Source organism: Chlamydotis macqueenii, chromosome 3, assembly GCF_036417535.1.
Source record: "Chlamydotis macqueenii isolate bChlMac1 chromosome 3, bChlMac1.mat, whole genome shotgun sequence".
Classification (NCBI taxonomy): Eukaryota; Metazoa; Chordata; class Aves; order Otidiformes; family Otididae; genus Chlamydotis; species Chlamydotis macqueenii.
In genome coordinates this window covers 43,507,522-43,528,812 of record NC_141558.1, presented here as the reverse complement: position 1 = coordinate 43,528,812, position 21,291 = coordinate 43,507,522, and the positions used below count along the sequence as shown (strand labels likewise).

At 37.1% G+C, this 21,291-nt stretch overlaps 1 protein-coding gene across 1 annotated transcript in view; it reads left to right on the top strand.

The window, feature by feature from the left end:
• Positions 1 to 18,589, top strand: part of MMS22L (MMS22 like, DNA repair protein) — a 96,264-nt gene extending 77,675 nt beyond the window's left edge. The window contains exons 20-25 of the mRNA XM_086744285.1: positions 2,259 to 2,428; positions 9,821 to 10,032; positions 12,300 to 12,466; positions 13,898 to 13,994; positions 15,202 to 15,369; positions 17,194 to 18,589. Coding sequence (XP_086600411.1) covers positions 2,259 to 2,428; positions 9,821 to 10,032; positions 12,300 to 12,466; positions 13,898 to 13,994; positions 15,202 to 15,369; positions 17,194 to 17,275 — 896 coding nt within the window. The 3' untranslated portion in view covers positions 17,276 to 18,589. The remainder of the gene's footprint in view (positions 1 to 2,258; positions 2,429 to 9,820; positions 10,033 to 12,299; positions 12,467 to 13,897; positions 13,995 to 15,201; positions 15,370 to 17,193) is intronic.
• Positions 18,590 to 21,291: the final 2,702 nt, after the last annotated feature.

The window sequence follows — 21,291 nt, the reverse complement described above, 5'->3', positions numbered from 1 at the left end:
AGGAATCAGTAAAATTTGATTTTTTTTTTTTTTACTATTCCTTTTTTCTCTGTTTTCCCTTAATTTCCTTTCCTAACAAGATGTTACAGTTAGATATTTAGCGTTGTTCTACTGATTTTCTTTGTTTTTTTTTTTTTTATCCTGCTGCCTAATCTCCTTTTGGTTTTTTTTTAACTACCCCTGCAAATCAGAGTTTTCAAAAGTAAGATGTTTTCATGTCTTTTACGATTGAAAACCACGTGTTTTACCTAACAAAACTAGAAACAGTGAGAAGCCACTGAAGTAATGTTATGACACAGTACATCATATTTACTGGAGTTATGATAATGGCCAAGTCAGCTTAGGATTGTACCTTCTTTTAGAACCGCTCCTCTTGCGTACACTCTGTGCTTTAGTAAAGCTCAGATTCTAGTATTTGTCATGAAAGTGTAGAACCACTGACAGGATGGAAAAATAAGAGTGCTGTTTATCATGAATGAACGTGCCAGTCTGACCCACTTACCTTTAAAAACAGGGTAAAGCTGATGTATCTTAAAGCCAGAAGTAATGATTTGCACGTACGCACAATGTACATCATGATTATAAGGAGTACAGTGAAAAGCGTGACCACGATGCAGAAGGTGCATCGCATGTAATGGAATTTGAGTACTGTAAAATACTTTACTTTTCTATTGCAAGATCTGCATATTTTGATATACAAGACATATGACAAATTAAATGTTTTCAGTTGTCCAGATGCTGGGTTGGAGCCTTGTAAAGCAATTTTAAATTGTTATTTTCCTTTCTGTTCTCTGCAGTAGGAAATGATTAGTCTTCAGTCATGCTGTTGTGTGCAAGAAATTGTCCTTTCTCTTTAGTTAAGAAAACATAAAAAAGGTTTAAAAGAAAAAAAACTTTTAAGTGTACTTGAATCAGTTCTTCACATTCTGTGGGCTTGTTAAATTATAAGGACAAAGCAAGAAACTTAACAAATCTAAACACCTCCTGTCTGTGGTCAGATTGTGTCTTCTACTGTCCCATACATCACAGCAGTGATAATAGAAAGAGTACTTTTAGCAGGAATGAGCATGTTTCTTTCAAAACAGGAAGCTTAGACAACATTATTAAAAGTATTGTTAAGTGATCGTTCTCTTTCTCTATGATTGATCATTGTGTTTTCTTTCACGCCACAAGATTAATGTTGTTTTGCGTTGTTTTTAGAGATGGTAATGGATGACTTTTATAGACTAATAAGATCTTGTAACAGCCTACTTCTGATCTTTTGTTATTTTCAAAGTCTTAAACATACTACTTTCTTGGGATATTTCTGTATTTTCAACCCAGCAAACTTTCTTGCTTCTAATTAAATATAAACTTAAGAATGCCTGCAGGAACTACTGCATAGGAATCTTGTTTTACTTAATCTGTATTTTGAGTATTAACACTCACGAGCGTAGAGTTATTTTCTCAAGAAAAATTACACCTCACCTGCAATAACGATGTTTCTCAAAGTCAGGGTGTTTACACGTCAACACCTTTTTTCTTTTTTTTTTTTTTTTTCTGTTTGTTTGGTTTTTTTCAACTCAAAAGCAAGACCTTAAAACTGGCTCAAAGCTACGCAAGTGATGTGTTAATGTGTTGAAAACAAGAAAGATGTTCTCTGAGACACGTTTTGTGGGCTGAGAGCCTACAAAGATCTGGAGAAACCATGCTGGCTTAATGGAGTTGGCTGCCCTTCATTCTTTTAATCTGCCAAATTAGATGCCTTAAATACAATTTGAAAGATACTTAATGTTTTCCTCACATTGTATCACTGTGGTAGTAGTTGCTGATGTGGTCAAAAATGGTGTTAGACAAATGTGAAAGGAAGGCAAAGGCAGCATCTTTCTGTAACATGTGATGAATGCACACAGTAAGGTAAATATTTAAGTGCATATGTGCTCATTGTGGTAGTGTTTTCTATCGAGGTTAGTGTAATTTTTCTGCAGGGATGTGGGAGGCTGTCCTTTCTTTAGCATTACTGTACTTTTCCTAAAGCAGTTTCACTTGCCTATAAACTTGTAATTGTAATGTATTGAATCAATTTAGTACTTTCATTTTGCTGAACTGTAAATGGACTTTGAGTCTTCACTGCGCGTTTTCAGTTTCAGAGACATTTCAGTTGCTTTTGCTACTCTTGGATTATCTAATTTAACATAATTTTCTCCTTAGGCTTTCTTAATTTATTTTTTTTTTCCCTGACTAAATTGCTTTGGGATTTCTTGATTCTTTTTCAACAGGATGTGTGGTAAAGTTCTGGGCACCAATACTGGCTACTTCCAAAGCACAGCAACTCCTGTTCCGCATTGTGGATTGCTTGCTGCTCCCACACTCTGTGCTCCAACAGGACAAAGAACTGCCTGTGGCTTTGCTGTCTGCCATTCAGGAAAGCCTACCTCTTTATCTTCAGGTAAATATCTGAGCTCTGTTATCAACAGATAAACGTATCTTCAGGAAAAGATTCATATTGCAGAGGATGTTTTCTTTTGCCCTAATCAAAACAAGCATTGACTGAATTTAAAGAAGCAGCAAGAGGATTTTTTTTTTTTTTATCTTGTGGAAGTGGAAGGAAAAATGCCACCCCACTGGCTTTCCTCTCATTGCATGCAGCTATGCTGTGCTATGCTCCTGAGTTGCTGCTCTAATCGCTGTATATAGAGAAGCTTTTTGCCAACCTGCTGTTTACACTTGTGTCTGATGTGAAGAGATTTCTGAAACAGTGGATCAAATAATCATAATATGTGGCAAGACGCTTGTTGAGATGACAGGGCAAACATGTTTTAAATCATCCTTGGCTTGGCTAACTGTAGATAATTAAAGATGAGCTACTGTTTCCTCATTGCTCTTAGGAACAAAAGACAATCCTCTGCGTATCATGGCACTGTTTTATCTTAATAGTTTGAGAATATGTTTTCCTGAATCAAATTCCTGCTGCTTACACTTACATGACTAAAGCCTTCTTGCCGTTATTACTCCTATTCTTCCCTCAGCTTACCTATCACTCGTAAAACTCTGTAAGGCTTAGTGGTGCTGTTGAAAGAGGCTAATTCCTGTGGGTAAGAATGAGAAAAGGATATATTTTTAAAAATAAATACATTGATATGTTTTTCCTTGTAACTCTCTGGGTCTTTTTTCTTGCTTTTTCCCCCCTTCCTTAGTCTTCATTTTGATTGCAGTCTTAACTGATTACTTTACAGGATAGTATTGTGAAACAATGCAGTGGTGACATTGTAAACATCCCTTGGATTTAGTCCTTCTTTCAAAAGTTGCATTGTGATCGATGGCGTGTCATGTGGAAGTGAATATGATTATATAATGATGTGCAGAATATGACTTGCTTTGCCTCTCTGTAGGTATTTGCAGAAGTTGTATACATGTAGGACCATCTGGACACTGATATTACCACAGAGTGTGACTTTTTGCTTGCTAATTTAGTGTTTTAGTCAGAGTGCACTGTTTCTCTGTAGTCTGCACATAGGAATGTAGTTTTAAGATGAAGCCACTCAAGTTGGTTTTGAATTCCAAGTGTTGTAGACTCTTGTTTCCTGTTTTCTTTGTCAGTCTCTGGCTTCCTGACCTCACTGTCTTACTCTTCTACAGTACTACTCTTCTACTCGACTGCACAGTCTGCTCTGTAGTCCATGTGCTTTCCAGCTAAGCTAGATGATCTTATTGACCAAATAGTTTATTTTAGACAAATACTACAAAGCTAAGAAATTATTTAATGTTACAAGCACTTTTGAGGAGAGGATACGAAGTAGAGAAGACTTATTTTTTCTGTTTCAATGTGGAACTTCAATATGGACTGCTTCTGAGCTTCTTGGAGACTGAATGGATTCTAGGCACTTTCTGACCTCTCAGGTTATCGTTTCACAGTTGGCTTAAGTCAAGTTGACTTAATGCTAAATTCATTCCCTTTCACTTGTATGTGCATTCCCATTTAATTTTCTTTAATGATTCTGTGAATAGCAATCTGTGAGCTGATTCAGCTAGTAACTACCCCCACAAAACAAACAAACAAAAAAAACAACCCCAAACCCCAAGTGGGCATATCAGAAAAGTGATTAAAAAATATGTTGGAGGGAAAGCATGTAAATGTGGTAGGAGAAAATATGGAGAAACAGAATCCTCTGGGAATAACCCCACCTTAACTAACTTAAACTGCTGGTAAAATGTGTGATCAGACTGTCCTTGGGTGGCTGCCCTATGTCTGGTGCCCATTCATGCAGGTGGAGCAGTGGTATTTTACTGCAGGAGACTTAATTCACCCTAATGTTAAACAAACATTGTTCTATAGATCTGTCCCTGTTAATACGCTAGATTACAACTTAATCCTTTGGCAATTGTATGAAAATAAAGAAACAGGAATTTGGAGACCATGCTAAGTATCTTCTTATAGATGCAAATTCCTTATTCGTAGTCAAAGCACCCTTGGGTAGCATTTCTACTCAGAGGTCTTTTCAATTATTTTTCTTCTTTCCAGTTTTCTGAAAAGTTCCAAGCTCTATCTCAATCTTCTCTTCTTTTCTTGTCCTGAATTCTCCTCCTTCACTGTGGGCTGCTCCTCCTCTGTCCAAAAAAAAACTTTTTAGATCTCAGAAAACATCTTGGTTTGCAAGCAGTGGTTTGCAAAACTTCCCCCTTTCCAGAGCTTTTAACAACTAATCCTAATGTATTTTATTTGATCCTTTTATCTGGGTTTTGAAAGGATTTGAAATCAGTCATAGTAGCAGGTAATTAATTTCACACATTCATTGATGCAACAGTCTTATGAAATCTTACAGAATTCCTGGATTGTATAGAAAAAGATTCCCTAAACAGTCACATACCCTCTGTAATGGTAATGCAGCTGGCCACACAACTTGGGCTGCAGGCTTAAAACCAAGGACAATGTTGTTGTCACTGTGCTGTAATAAGAGAGGGCATCGCCTTTGTTCGTCACCCTATAATGGCAGAGGCCAACTTTTCATCTTTTGGGACAACATATGAAGCTCCTTCTCTCCCCACAGCACAGTTTAATTAGTACCTTCACAATTGACCAAAACTGATGACTGTATCTCACCCTCCATCACCACTGCAAACATGCATGTTTATTTTTGATAGATCAAAATTACAGGCTTTGTTTAATTTTACACAAGCACAAATAATTGTCAAATGCACTAATTAAGTCTAGATGTTGCATTTCTCTCTCCTCAATTCAAACTGACTGTATTTACTTGTAACATTTGTGTTTACTGTATATATAAATTTGGGCTATACAGCTGTGCCTTTTGACAGTTATTGGGCAACTGGTCTGTCCTGCCCTGTACATTGAGCTTATCTAGGAGTTTCCTTCAATCTCAATCACTGATGCTGCCTTGTCAAAACAGCTTTGCTCTCGCAACTTTCAAACTAGTATTTTTTTTTTCCCTTGCCTAAAGGGTTACTGTCTGGATATTATTTCTTGCACTGTGTATCATCTGTTTTGATAATATTTGATGACCTAAGAAAGATTTTGTTGGGATGAAATATCAAAGTTGTCCTCAGAATTGTTTGAATGACAGTAAAGTGTGAAGAACATGAATGAGCAGCCATTTTATAATTTTATACGACTGTTCTTTATTATGAGATAGTGAGGCACGTAAAATCTAACATTTTGTATTTTGCCACTGTAAAAATAAGTTGTGTGATAGTGGATTGCTGAAGATTTGTGTGATAGTGGATTTCTGAAGCCTACCGTGGGAAATTTCAGATTGAGATTGCTCTTGGATGGATTTCTTGGAGAATGATTTGGTGGAATTTTAGTACATATTTACCAATAGTATGGAAAAGTGGTGTAGAGAACAAATAGTAGTTTAAATGTATTTGCAGAATACAGTGTGAGTGCATGGAATAAGCATAATATACATAATGATAGGAAAGGTTAGATAGCCCATTTGATTTATCAGCATTAATCCTGTCCAAATACAGAAGATGGCTGATTTCTATCTAAATACAGGAGAGTGGTGAAAGAGCTTAATTCTAAGTAGTGCTTGGCACATACATTTTCCAGTGATTTTAATGGGTCTCTGCAGGCTCAGCATTTGTCAGAGATCAGACCTTAAAAGCCCTCCTGTGAGCCACGTCTGTGGTCCGATATTTGAGCAAGCTTATTAATACATTTTGTGAATTATAGTATGTGTTTAATAGGAATTGTACAACATTAATTGGTGAACAGCAGATTTATTCCAACAGCAGGACTGATATTGTAAGTCATCATTAGATAGCTTGGCATTTCTGCAGTGAATAGTTCCAGTAATCCATACTAATCGGTTCTTTGCTCTCCACAGGTGATTTACAGATATGTGGATAAATCAGAAGAAAGAGGCAACTCTGGTCACAAAAGGTTCCTGCAGTGAACACGCACAGGAATCGGTTGCCTTTCTGCTAAAATGAGGAGCAGATGTCATGCCCCTCTGCTCCCCTTAAAATGTCTTTGGTTTTCTGGGATTTTTTTAACCTCAGAAGATGGCTAAAGAACCTAGTTAAGAAAAAGACAGCAGCTCTATCAACCCTTTAAAGTCCATCTGCTTTGTAGGGATTGTCCTAGGGGTCTGATGTGATTGATTTCAGATTACGGGTCTGGAATTGCAGTCCAGTAACATGTGCTTCTTTTCTCTCTAATACGAACAGTAGCTTCCTTCATCTCTGTTAATTACTGGCGGGATTAAAAGAAGAAAGTTCCATGTGATTTCCTTGTAATCACATCCTTGGCCAGTGTTGCCATGGATGTTTTGCCGTTGTACTCGAGATTTGCAGCTACGGCGCAGCGTCGGTAATTTATCCCTTGTGCCACTTGGGATATGGTGTTGTCAGACCTTGTCTGCACTTCATAAGAAAAAGGAGGAGTCCAAAGTAAAGAACGCAGTGTTGAGCTAAAGTCAATGGGCCTTTGTGTCCAAAGGAGAAATCCAAGTTCTTTTTAGGGAACAGTAGAAGCATCAGGGTCAAAGGTGTGAGATTCTTTCCTGAAGAGCTTTGATGCTGTAGATGTGCCCTTCACTTATGAGGACTGATACGTGGAATTTTGCCATTAAGTAAAATTTGTTTGTTTGTTTGGGGATGTTTTTCTGGCTGCCAACAAAATGGAGGGTGATTTTTCTCACCGTTTTCTCACTGGAAAGAAAAATTTGTATCTTGGAAGCCATTGGTCCTGATGTTGTAACTTTCATTATGAAAACTGATGAGAATCCTCATTGTAGAGACAATTCTGGTATTACTATATGGTTTTAAAAATTACAGCTTTTTTTGAGAGGCAGCATCTCTGCCTGATCCACCAAAAAGAAACCTAGAATCCTTTCTAAAGAAAACATTGTTACAGGAAAAAGGGCATTTTCTGTGTTTTTAAATGCTTAAGTTAACAGCTCTCCTTACAGAGTTTCAGGAGCTCTCCTATCCTCATGAGATAACTGAAGTAAAAAATCACTAGTTAACTTATGTCTTTTTTTTACGCTCTAGGCAAGAAGAGGATCTTTCAGTAATGCTCTTGACAGGGTGTTGTGGTTTTTTAAATTTAATCCTCTTCTTTTTCAGATTACACCTCTCCCCATCCCACACCCCAAAAAAATTAGAATCAGTTTACTTCAACTCAGAAAAAGAAAATGCTTTTATGAAGGATCAGGCTGGGTTTGTTGATCCATCTTCAAATGAAACTATTAGATGGTCTGCAAAAAGTAGTGTTCCTTCAGATATCTAAACTCTATTTTTACTTTTTATTGCACCTATTAAGTATGTTTAGGATAATTTCTTAAGAACGGTAACACTTATTATTTAATAATAACTCATTTCTTCTGGCTTTTTGATACTATGTAGCATTTGTTGGTCCTCAATTTGAAGAACTGTCTCATTTTAGTAATTATCATTGTTAGTTCTTCACAGGTGTTATGTTCTTCATGTATTCCTACAGGTGTCCTCTGTAATGTGGTGGTGTTCTTTGTGTCCCTTTTATCAGATATATTAATACACTTTCTAACAGATTTTTTTTTTTTTTTGTAGTGTTAAAACAGTTTAGAGTCTTTAGAGTGCCAGCTCCAATTTTGGGATTATGGAATATTTTCTGTGTTTTTGTAAGAGCTGTACTACAGAAAGCACAGGCAACTCTTTTTTTTATGCCTGCTGCAACATCTTACTGAAAACACCAAACACTCAAATTTACATACTAAATAATCTGTCATCTCTAACAGTCTGAGTCTGCTACTTACCCAAGCAGTGTCTTTAAGAATCCGGATATAGCAGCAGCTGCTTTTTCCTACAAAATTTTGCTGTATGCATGCAAAAGGAGGAACAAATCTGAACTGTTTATCCCCAGTTCAGGAGCTCTGTTTTTTATCACTAGGACTTACCAAAATCACCAAGGAGCTTTTAGAAATATGTGAAGTTAAACTCTAACCAAACATGTCTGTGTTCAAGAGGGCCACCTACAGCAAGTCTTCAGGCAGGTCCTGAAGCACCTCATTTCTTGAAATCTCATCTTTCCTGTATTTGTTTACTGTGAAACCAAAAGTGGGAGCTCCTCATTTCAAGAAAGTGCCAAGACAACCCTCAGCTATGTCTCAGCCTGCTTTTTTTTTCTGAAAGAATTGTTCTGTCATGTTCACACAGAAATGTATAGATTAAAAGCTTTTTGGGGAGGGAGTCCTATGCAAAAAGCAACAGAAATACTCTCTGTCAGTAGCTGGGAAACAAAAGCTGCTTGTCTGGAACTATTCATTCCTATATTAGGGGCATTAGCTTAACTCAGCAACCAGCAATATTCAGGCAGATAATCCTCCTGGAGTCTGGGCTGCAGTGCTAGTGGAAGTTTGAAGTGCTGTTGAAGTTGCTGTCTAGGGAACTCTGTGCTTGAACTTCTTTTACGCCATTATTCTTGCTGGACAAAACTGTTGTGAAAACTGAATTCTCAAGAGGCTTCTGTTTGTGCTACCGACTGTGACCCTTGTGATAGGAGATCACTGGACTTTTTTTTTCTTAGTGATTTGTTGTTCTTCCTTTCAGTAATCAAAGGAAGGGGAAAGAAGCTCTTAACTTTCTCTCACAGCAGCTTGTACCAGTAACAAGAATATTCTTTTTTTCAGAGATGTACCACATATATGTTGTATAACTATGAGCAGTGAATGCAAGTACTTTCATTACAGATTTTTCTCTGGATCAATATAGGTTATATTGGATAAATGACAGCAGTTTTAGCCTTATCTTAAACAGATTTTTAAAAACCTTCTAAATCCCTTATAAATGGTGCCTAATTTAGCCTAATTTGTTCACACTATGAGCAATTTTTTTCTTGTCAGATCATGATTCTAAGTGCTCATTTTTCTGCTGTGTCATTTGTACAAAAATTTCACTCAGTGCTTTACAAACAAATGACGTATTCTCTCTCTCCCTTCATAAATCTTGCCTGACTAGTATACTTTGTTAGACCATGTACAGAGTTGAAAAATAAATAAGGAGCTCTTACGCACAGAAAGACTTCTCAGGTGAAATGCCAAGGATTTATTTCAAATTTGAAGGGGAGCTTGCATGTCTGAAAGCTTATCTTCCAATATATTAATTAGTCTAGTAAAAGATTTTTCTCTCCTTTGCAAGCTTTGCTCTGGCTCTGTCTTCATTTGTAGACCATCATATCTGCAGCAAATTACTGATACTAACTTGTCATGCAGTAGTTACTCTGTGTGCAGTAGATTACACAGTGTCTAGGGAGTATTTAGCCCACGGTTGTTAAAGATTTATTCAAAAGTATTGTTAAAAATTTATTCAATTTCTCACTTTTAAAAATTTTCTTCTACAGGGCCTGTCCTTTATATGTTGTCAGTCCCAAACGCAGAGTGCCTATTTAAATCAACTGCTTGGGAGCATTATCCAACAGTATTTTGGACGGTTTCTCCCTTCTTCTCCGACTGTGCTTGGAGCCGGACAGCATCCTATGCTGACTGCTTTATGCAGTTCCATTACAGCCCCCCAGATGCTGCGTCTACGGAAGACCACTCTGCGTATCGTAAAGTAAGGACCAGTGAAGTAAAAAAAAAAAAAAAAACAAAACCTCTGTTTTCTTCTCAGGTAACTGATAGCTGGGTTGTGGGAAGAGCCTGTAAGTTGCCGGGTAGGGAGCAAAGGAAGGACAATGTGTATAGAGTAGGAGAGTAAAATTGGGAAGGTCTGGAGACTACTGAGAGAGTTATTGAGGATAGTGGTCCTAGAGTATAAGAAAAAACATTGCATGGGGCCACATGAAAAGCAGGTATTTTTATAGAAAAATTGCAGTCCAATATACATGATCATACGTTTGTGTATCAGGCTGTATTTAGGGTTACAGAGTTGTAGTGCTTATAGTTGCAACAGGTACCTGTACGTAGGAGGCTTTGTTACTCTTGTAAGTGTCAGGATATAACATAGGTGTGCCAGCTACCCAGGGGAAATAGAAGTTTTGGGGTGTGGAAAGGGGAAGGCAGTACTTGTTAACTGAGCCATTATTACTTGCACAATGTCAACAGCAGCTCTAAATGTTGTGTCCCAGCTGCTGAAAGGCTGAAGCTTTGTTTTGTGTAGTGCAGAATAAAAAACAATCTGTGTTTTTGTCTATGTTGAGAGAGGAATTAAACCCTTTCAAATATAAGGTGATTGCTTATAAACAAGGTAATATTATTTTTCTTTAAGAGGGTGTATACATGTTGATTAAAAGAATTTCAGTGTTGATCTTAGGTAAATATATAGCAATCCTGTAAGTAAAGCCTGTAGTATCACATATTAAGGGAGTGAATTAAGATTGCACAATCTTAGTTCTGACATGTTTTTAACTTATGAATACTCAAACTTCATCACCTTAATAAAGTTATTTTTGAATGTGTGCCTGCATATGTGAATTTTAAGATTGAGAGTGGAAAGAAAGTTCTGAAAGTGTAATGGCACTTACTGATCTGGGACAAATATCTTGGAACGGAGCAGCAGTCAGATTTGCAAACTGTTGGGTGGTCAGGAGGCGGTCACTAGGTCTATACATAAATACGTGAAAAGTTTGCTGGCCATTTTGCCGTATGAAAGCGAGTGATTATCTTGCTGCTGCACAGAGGAAACTGAACCACATGATCGGGGTGTGTAATCCAGGTCAGAGAACATTTAGTGGAGGAACACCCAAAAAAAAAAATGAAATTTTCATTGTAAATTAATGGGATGGAAGATTTCAGAGCCGCTAATATTAAAGTAAGACCACATGATACGAGGAATATAGAAGTAAAGTGTTACAAGTTCGTTTGCCAAGTTACACCAGTGCTCTGAAGCTGTGCAATGAAATACTTGGATCTCTGAAAGCCAAGTTTAATTTGACAGTTGTAGAAGCACAGCCTATTAAGTGTTTAGCAAGGATGGTGGTTTTTAATTGATGCATTGCTCAGTAAACATGCATGGCTTGTTTGGGTAGCTAGTGGTATCTAATATTAAATATCTAAAAAGTTATTTTGGAGCTTTTGAGAGCGCTCTTGCTAACTGATGAATGCTGTGTTCTTTTTACCTGCACTTTTCTGTCCTGAATGCTTCAATTAAAATTTACTGTCTTCAGATTTCAGTAAAGTAATTTGTAATGTCAAAATAACAGTAGTTCATGTATCCTTTTGCAGAAAAATAACAAATCAAGCTGTTCAGATTGGAACATTCAGTGTGCATGATGTCAGAATTTGCTCTTGTTGCAGATTGACAGGTCATGTTTTATCTTTATGACAAATTTTATACTGGACATGATTGTGTTAATTGTGACAGAGCAAAAGCAGACATTGGCTGTCCCATTACAACATACTGTTGACAAAAATAAAACAGCAACAGTACCAGTACAACAGCAGAGCTGTTATAACAAGTTGGATTGTGAGTTGACAAAAGCACATAAAGCTAAATAAAGCAGTTGAACAACAGTTGTATTTTGGATGTCGGTTTAGAGTCTTAGAATCTTGATTCCACCATTTTTTCAGTTATTTTATGAAGCTGCCTTTATATTTTAATTTTTATAGTCACACTTGGCTTTTTAACTATAATTATGATAACTGCTATTTCTCACTTCCCTCAACACAAGAGTCAGGAGGCATCACTGTCCTCTGATAAATTGAGAGTCTTTTCGAAGAGTAGGACAAATAAAGCTATTAGTTGAGCATAGATAAAGATACAAATCCATGTAATAGGCCTCCTGCTGAAATATCACAAAGTTATTTTAAGGTGCATGGTGCTCACATTGAATGGAAAGAAACACATTATAAACTTTGTTTTGGTTTGCTTTGTCTTCCCAGTGAAAACTACATGCAGTTCAGAGGTAACACTCCACCTCCTCGCTTGGCCTCCGTTCTTGCTTTCATTCTTGAAGTACTTCTGAAAACCCACAGCACTGAACTGTGTGACATTGACTTAGTTCTCCCGGCTGTGTTGAAATGCATGGTGTTGGTTAATGAGCTACAAGGTGAGCTGCTGCTTTGTTTTAAATACATCTCTGCACACCTGTAAGATTTTTGTACTGCTGAGCATCTTTCATCCCAATATTTAAGACTCTTAGATGAGCTGAATGAGATACTTTGGTCAGATAAACTGGACAAGCTTTCTTTTTTCATTAACCGGTCTGGGGCATCTGTCTCCAAGAGGCAGAGATGTTCTGCCTCATTTCTCTCTAATGAACTAATGATCAACTTCTCAGGAATCTGAACAGCATTTCCTTTGTCCCCATCCTTCCCATCTCATTTCTCCCAATCTTGGAAACTGTGGAAGTTTTCTTGTACCTAAAGGTTTGAGACCCAATTAACAATAGCATATGTTCTCCCCATAGAGGCATTATAACTGGATTAAAAGTAGCATGTTGCTCTCTGAAGGCATCTTTGAGTCTTCTTTCTTCTTTTAGCATGCTTTGTTTGGTAGCGAGAACTTCTTTATTTTTAGCTTCTTAAAAAATGAAGCACTCTGTTCACCCCACAGTTGTATAATGAATGTGTATGTGTGCATAAGCTCAAAATTGCCACTTCTGACTGCCAGTAGAGGCATTAAGCAGAATGGGGATCACCTCTGACTTTTCCTGGGAATTTTGTCTGGTAAAGTACTTTTTGATTCTGATCTAGAAAAGTTTCAAGGACAAGATATGCTTAGGAAATTAGCTGAATCATCACACACACCTTTCCTTCCCCCTTTTGCCACCATAGCCATACCTGCCTGAAGCTGAAAGTACCTACTGTGCCATGTGCTGTGGAGGACCATGAGCTGAATGCCTTGTGCTGCTGTAGCCACCAGCTCACTGCCTGCCTAGACAGGGCTTCACCACACCCTTGTAGAAAAGTTCTTGCAGCCCAGTTCCACCTTCATAAAGGAAGAGCTGTATATCGAAAATTTATATAGAAACCATTAAGGGGAAGAAAGTAGTGGGGTTTTGTGCTTTTTGACTGGGTGGTCTTTGTTTTGGTTTGGTTTTTTTTTTCCCTTAAAAAAAGGTAGGGTAGAATCCAGAACAATGCCCACCATTGAAAGTAAGGAGTAGATCTGTATAGCTTTGGGCAGGATATAATGCCATGACTGCTTTTCTTTAACTCAAATAGCAATGATGAAGTTCAAATAAAAATCTCTATTTTATTTGTGTGTCTCTTTGCTTTGTCTTAAAGAGACCATAGTGTACTTAAAAATCTGTATGTTTAAAGGATAAGGGTGGTAAAAATAAGACTTTTGCATAAATCTGTGATTCATTCTGTTCTTTATAGCCAATCTAACTGCTCTCACAGTCATTTCCCTTGCATCAAAGTAAGATAAAACCTTTTTTTTTTCCCTCATTTACAAGTCATAGTCTCCATGAAAGACATTCTCCAGATGGTCAGTTCAAGAGCTCTGTATGCATCTTGTGCTTTTTCTTCTACAGTTAAAAAAATATCTACAGACATTGTACAGTACATGGTAGAAGGCTGCCAAGCAGGGTCAGGAGAAGAACGTGCCACCCAGCTGACTTCTGTATTTAGGTAACCAGAAAATATGCCAATTGACAGTGAAGCTACTGTAAGCCAATTGACAGCAAACATGTCTTTTTAAAAATAACTAATTATCCTTAACATACCGCATTGTCACTTGTTTATGGTATTTAAATAATGGTGTTTTGGCACTGGTTTTAAACATAGCTTGGCTGAAAAGCCAGAGCAAGAGAAGCAGGAGAGAGAAACATACCTGCTTTCTGATGGATCAGGTACTGTTTTGGAAGATATATAATAGAGAGGTTTGTTGCTGCTGCAGTGGGGAAAAAAACTCGTGAAAGGGGATGGTCGGTGTTAGGTGTGGTGAAACATGGGTGCCAATCTGAAGTGTATATAATGGAGATCAAATCCTCGTACAACAAGCTTAGCTTTTATCTTTTTAACTGATGTTATTGATTTGATTTTGTGCCAAATAAATAATACATTCTTGTAATGTAAGCTATACTTATTCCGCACCTCTGCAAAATGAATCCTGTTTCTCCCATGGCTACAGTAGAAGAGCTGCATGACCTGAGATCGGAAGGCATTTTGCAAACCTAAGCGCTGGTGCTGCATTGGGTCATGTCTAGATGAAAGCTCCAGAGAGGCTCACTGAAATAAGAATGGATGTTTGTGGGCATGCCACTGTCCCTGTACGTGATACATCACTTTCAGGGGATGTTTCATCCTTAGGGTGTTACTTCTGCTTCAAATATAATCTTGATCTTTCAATTCTGATTGAAATGTAATCTGTGATCCTCAAACCTTCAGCAAGACAAATGGGTGTGCTTCCAGCCAGTGGTCTGCCCTGTGGAGCTTTATAAGAAATGCTAACATTATTTCTGCAGACTTGAATCTACGTCTCTTGTTTTGCTGATCCTTTTGATTTTTTTTTTTTTTTAAATAATAAATACATGTTTTAGTTTTGCATTCAGACAGATACATTATAAAGTACTCTGGAACAAGTCAGCCCCGGTGAAAACAGCAGCAGAATCTGACAATTTGCTTAAAAAATAAAAACATGGGGTTTTTTTAGCATTAGCCTTCCAAAGCGTGGCTTTGTTTAGAGAAAGTATTCCATGTAGAGTATTTCAGTGTAACAATATGAAAATTGCCATGCAGCCAGATTGCTTGTTCTGATTAGACTCTTCAGTTGTTCTTGGCATGTTCTCTGCATCGAGCTTTGACCTTGCATTAAATACCTCTGTATCCCCCGCAGGCAGTTTATCCAGGACTATATTGCTCTGTACGATCACCGGGTTTTCAGCATCCTAGAAACAGTGGCAGTCTTGGATCAGACACTGGTTACCAGCCTGATTCCCACAATCACACAGTCTCTGAAGGATTCAGAGCACAAACAAGGTCTTGGAAGAAATGCCACGCAGAGGTTTGATTTTTATTTAATATTGGTTTTTTTGACAATGAGCAGTAGAGGTTTATTCTCTTGAAAGAAAGCAATGTTAGACAGCAGCAAAGATATTAAAAAATAAGTGATTTAAGTGTGTTCAGGCTGAAATCTCCCTTTGCTCAGGTCTTTCATGGTTTTAAGCCATGTGTATTTGCTAAATATTTTTAGAGATGTTTTGGCAGTGGGGCTGCAGACCCCAGTAGAACTTAGGCAAAGCTGGGTTGCCTCTGCTTACTGCACTGTATGTTGCAAAATAGAATAAAGAAGAATTCCCACCCCAAAGAATTTTCCTGGCAGTTCTTGTTTTGGAGGACTTTACTGTAATTTTAGATATGACCCATATAATTGGTTATGATCTGAGATGCTTGAAAAATATATACCCATGGGTTAACAGCAAGAGTTCTCTCATAATATAAACATATGAGTGTCATAGACGTCCAGAAAAAGCTGACAGTAAAGGGTAGTCAAAGAGTATTAATTTTCCATTTAATGAGAAATATATTTAACTAATTTCTAACTATATATTTAGTTTTTTATTATCCTCTACAAATAAAAACATTTGCTTTTATTTAAGGGAATTCACTCAAGGTCAGGCTGAAGTACCATTATATGCAGGATTTTCATACTACCTGCTTTAATCTTTTGATAATGTATTTCATATTTTCATATATTTCATATTTTTAAATACTGTTAATAAGGCAAAATTCATCCCTTTACCTACAAAATATGGAAAAAAACCAGGTTGGTTGAGCTTCTTGAAATACATGTTTGGAAATTACTGAGGAGCTAAATTTCTTTTAGCCTCATCACTTACTTAACATGTATATGTTATCTAGTCTGTTGTGGACATTTTGTATTAATAATTTGTATTTAGACTGTGCTCCATTACCAAGCAGTCTAAGGTGATCCATGAACATTTTAGTGTAAGAATACTAATAACTGACTTTCTCTCTTCAGTCCTGGCCATTAAATAACATTATATTAATGAATTCTGTGCAATTATTGTAGATATTAAAATGTAAACCCATGTACATAAAAGAAACAAAATTCAGAAGTTGTGTTAGATGCTTATAGTGGTGGTGTCCAGTGTTGTCATTACAAGGAACTGGTATGAAAATTGCTCAAGTTAGTATTTCATAAAAAAAGATATATAATTAAATAGACGTAAATGTCAGGAGCAGTACTTTAACGATAATTATATTGTCTAGGTTGGAGGGTGTTAGAATGAACTTAAGGTGAAAAGTCTCGTCAACACATATGCACTCTTCTGGAAAATCCCCTTGAGTGACAGTCCTCTTCTGAAATCCAGGTTTATTTTTAAATGGCCATTGCCCTTTGTTGAGGATGATGGGCTAAATCTGCATCAGTGCCAGTCCACACCCTAGTGCCAGTGGCTCACATCACTGTGCTGTAGCACAAGTCACAGGGAGATTTCTTATGCAGAAATCAGAGATAGCAAACAGAATCAGGTAAGTCTGAATGCCAATCTCATCTAAGCCTTGGAAACTCCATGTTTTAAAATAACAAAAAATTCTATTTCACAGCATTTTACTAAACAAGTAGATTTCTAAGCATCTTCTACACTTGTAGCCATAAAAAAATGCAATCCTTTTCTTCTTCCAACCTGGCCATGCTAAAAACTCACAGCAAACAAAGCAGTTGAATAGATGGGGACAGGAAGGAAAGTTACTGTGGTTTAATATCCCAGTATGTAAACAACGTGTTTGGGAGTTATGTGCTTTTTCTCCTAGGATGTGTGAGATTGTTTAAGTAACATGTTACATTCTTTTGTTTTTTCAACAGAGAAGCCTATAAAAGACTCTTATCTTACCTCACAGAGGCTGGACAAAATGAGATACAAAAACTGGAAAATGAGATGGGTTAGCAGTGTGCTCGTGATTAATCGTTTCCTCTTGGATGTTCTGACACTGTCGATACCTAAAACTGCACTCTACGACACACTAGCTAAGTTTTTTTTCTTTACAATGGCAATATATTTATCAATTTTGTGGGTTCCCCCCCCTCAAGTTATATCTATATTTTAATAATTTCTCTGGTGTTTAAATATTGTTCTGCTTCTGAAGAGTAACTCTCAATATACAGTTGAATGGCGATTGAAAGATACAGCAAATTTATTACTTATTAAAATGTCTGTATGAGCAGAGCCTGTATTGCAATGTACGAGGTAGGATTTCAAAGAATCAAAGTAATTTCGCAACTCAATTCACACTGAGTGAGACTTGACCCTCTTAACACTGTACTTTTGAAAATCTTATTCAGTATGTTCTTAAGAAAATCATCACATTGTAATTTCTAATTTATTATTTCAGTAGAATGAGAAAAACCTGTGATCTCTAGTACTGAACTTGTTGAATGCAGTGCATTCACCGGGAGTTGCACTAGTATGACAGAGCTATTGTTGAAGAGAGGGCTTGTGTATATGTTGCATAAAATGTATATAGCTGCCTTAACCTTCCACCTGTATTAAAACATTAAAGTCTTTCAGATTCCAACATAAAATCTCTTCTGTTGTCTTTGTGGGTACTATAAGAAAAGGTAGGTTCAGATTTCCTGTCCTCTTCCTTTTCAATACTATGTTCTTAACATTAACCCATAATTTCCAATGACCTCACATTTTTCTTATTAACATGACACTGTTAACTAGCCATTTAGCTTAGACGAGGTGTAAACGGTGTGAGGAAAAAAAAAAGCAGAGAGGACAAGCTTCTATAGGAAATACTAATTTGGGGAATTTATTCCATTTGATCAAAAGCTAGTAATTATTCCCGTGTGCCTGGAAAGTTGGATCTTTCAAATATTTTGCTGTGTTATGGATTATCTTTTGGGTCTCCCCTGGACAGCTCTAGCTCTGTAACTTTTTCTAGTTTTCTTTTTTTTTTTTTCCTGAAGTTCTCAGGAAGCTTTCATTAATGCCCTTGTTATTCTCATTCTGCCCATCCCTCAATAACCTGTATTTCTGCAGCTTCTTACTGGACTTTGGGAGTGGCAAGTTTGCCCCGATGGCAACAGTGGTGAACAGGCTGCTTGCTTTTAAAGTAAGTTATTAAGATTTTAACTTTATGATACTAATGGGAAGGAGAGATTCTTTTTGTGTCTAACAGCTCCACAAAAATCCCTAAAATCTTGTTCAGAGCAGCTTCTCTCTGGTTACAGTAATCTTATCAAGTCGAACTAGATAATCTTTTTGCCCAAATCTGCTATCGCTACTCCAGATAATGCAGTAACTAAAAGCCTCTTTAGGCTACTTAACAGTGCAGAACATGGAGGTGCTTTTCATTATGAAAGTGACTTATTGAACCTGCATTGTAGCTTCTTGTAAGCTTCTGTACCTGGGAGGAGTTTTATCCATCTCAAGAGGATTATGCTTCTAAAAAGCTTTTTTAAAAAAATAAATAAAAAAGACAAACCTCTCCAAGAGGTATTAATAGAGATGTCTTTGAAATTTGAGTCCTACCACACAGTAGATTACAGAACAGATATCTGACTGTAGTATTACTTCCTGAAATTAAAACCTTTGACTTTTAAAGGAGAAAACGGATATAAATAAACATTTAATTATGTGTTTAGTAGGTTGTTAAAGATTTATTTAATACTCTTGGTAGTGGTTGGAAGTGTTTGACAAAGCAACAGGGCTTTATGTAAATGTGTAGCAGCTCCTGGTGCATGAGAAACTAATTTAAACAGTTTGGAAATTATCATTCTTCTCTGTCAAAAAGTTGATGCAAACAGAAATACAGCATTTTGCATCGTATTCATCAGCTACTGCCAAATGGGCAATCTGGTTCAGTTTAATTATTTGGTATGGACATTTGCAGATGTGACTGACAGTTCTGATAATATTAATGAGAGGAACAGTTGCAGAGTGCTAGTCTATACCAACTTAAGTGTACACCAAAACAACAATCCAAAACCAGTCAGGAGAAAAGAAGAAAGTGCTGATTTTAAGAACAATATAGAAAAAGTAAAGACTGAAAACCATCACGAACTAAGAGAAAGTATGTATTATGTCATGTCTTATTAGAGGCTGTCTGTATAAAGGCTACTTAGGACACTGAGCATTATTTAAATAAAACATTTCTATATTATTTTACATATTAACAGTTTTGTTTAGAAACAGTACAAAAAGCTTCTTTATACAATGCATAAGAACTGCTTAAGCTAAAGAGCAGGAGATCCTGGAAAGCTTTTACACCGGTTGCTACCACTGCCAGGAGCAGTCAGAGGAAAGGAACTCATTCCTTGCCAAGCTTGCTTTCCTCTTCTCCCTCTGCCAAAGACTCATCCCCATGGTCATTTGTGCAAGGCTGAAACTGGTGGGTGGTGTGCTGCGGTGTCTGTATTGGACCCTGTAGGCAGAGAGTTTGAACAAAATTCTAAATCTCAGTAAGCTTTTTCTTCCCCCAAGCCTGGTGCATGGTCTGTGCCCAGTATCTCCTTTAATACCCTAATGATGTTGACAGGAGACCTGTCAGGTACAGCATTTTCTGCACTGATCTCGTTGGTCAGAGGACTGCTCTGTCCTTTTACCTTTTGCAATGAATAGAAAGTGTTTCACTTTTACATTTCCCCTATTCCAGAATTCGGGATACTGATCACCTCTGACCCATTATCAACCTTGTGATATGAAACATCATGAACAATGGCAGGAAGAGGGAGGTCCGGCTTCTCTTTCCTTTAGTAACCTTAAAATGATAACTGAAAAAAAAGACACCTTCTGTTCAAAAGTCCCAAGCAACTTCCATTAGTCCCACAAAGCTGTCCCTCTATTTTATGAGAATTTCCCATTTGTTATTGCTATTAAAGAGCAGGAGCTTAGTAATTTAAATTACTCCTTGCTCTCATTTTAAATGACCAAAAAAAGAAATAGGAGGGGGAAGGCACTTGTTTCAATAAAGGAGCTTCTGAAATAGAAAAGAATATGCCTTTTATGCTGGAATAGAGCAGCAGGCCTGTGGAAAAAATAAGGTTCTGCATACCTGTTGTAATTGCACAGGAGAGGAGCTGCCAGTAGCACACACTGCTTACAGTCATTTAAGGAACTTTGAATACTGTCCACCTAAATGCAAGGTATTTCCCTCAGGAAACAGAGAAGAGGTTTTACCACGCTCTGTTTTTCCTTCTTGCAGTAGCTTCTGAAAATTATGTATGCATGGGTATTTTCAGTTTAATCATATTTTATAATTTTTAACTATTACTTAGAACTCAAATTCAGTGTAATCAGACCATCTGTTAGCAATGGTTATAAAATTATGTTGAAGATTAAAAATCTGATGCAGTGTCAATATGTCCTAGCATAATTAAGCTTGTTTTATGATGAATGACTTGGATATGGCTTTTGTCTACTCGAGCAGCTTTAAAAGGGTAAACCTTTTGTAGGCTTACTGTATGAGATGCGAAGGTATGCATAAAACAAACAGAAGTCAAAACTCAGATCCGGTATTCACTGATGTGGTGTCCTTGCAGGCCTTGAGAAATGCCAGCACGGTAATTCCATGTCACAACCAAATTCACAGCATTTTTCAGTCCGTCAAACACTATCTACTCTCCTCCCTGTAGAATGTCACCCAAAGAGGTATTAAAAATTCAAGTTTGCTAAATTCATTATTCATTTTAGAAAGGGCCAACGTGACCTGTATTGGCACTGGTGGAAAAATTAGCACATTGTTCACTTACAGGAATTGAAGGTATTGCTGAAAATGCTCTGTTCTTCAGTACTTGAAGTACTGCAACACAGCCTAATCTACCCACAGTAAGAGTTAATAAACATTTTAATTCTGGCATTACTGTGAAACAACTATATATAACCATGTCTAGTGGAAGGCCATTCTTTATGTGGACACTTTTTTTCCCTTTAAAATATGTCTGCGGGGGAAAAATTGA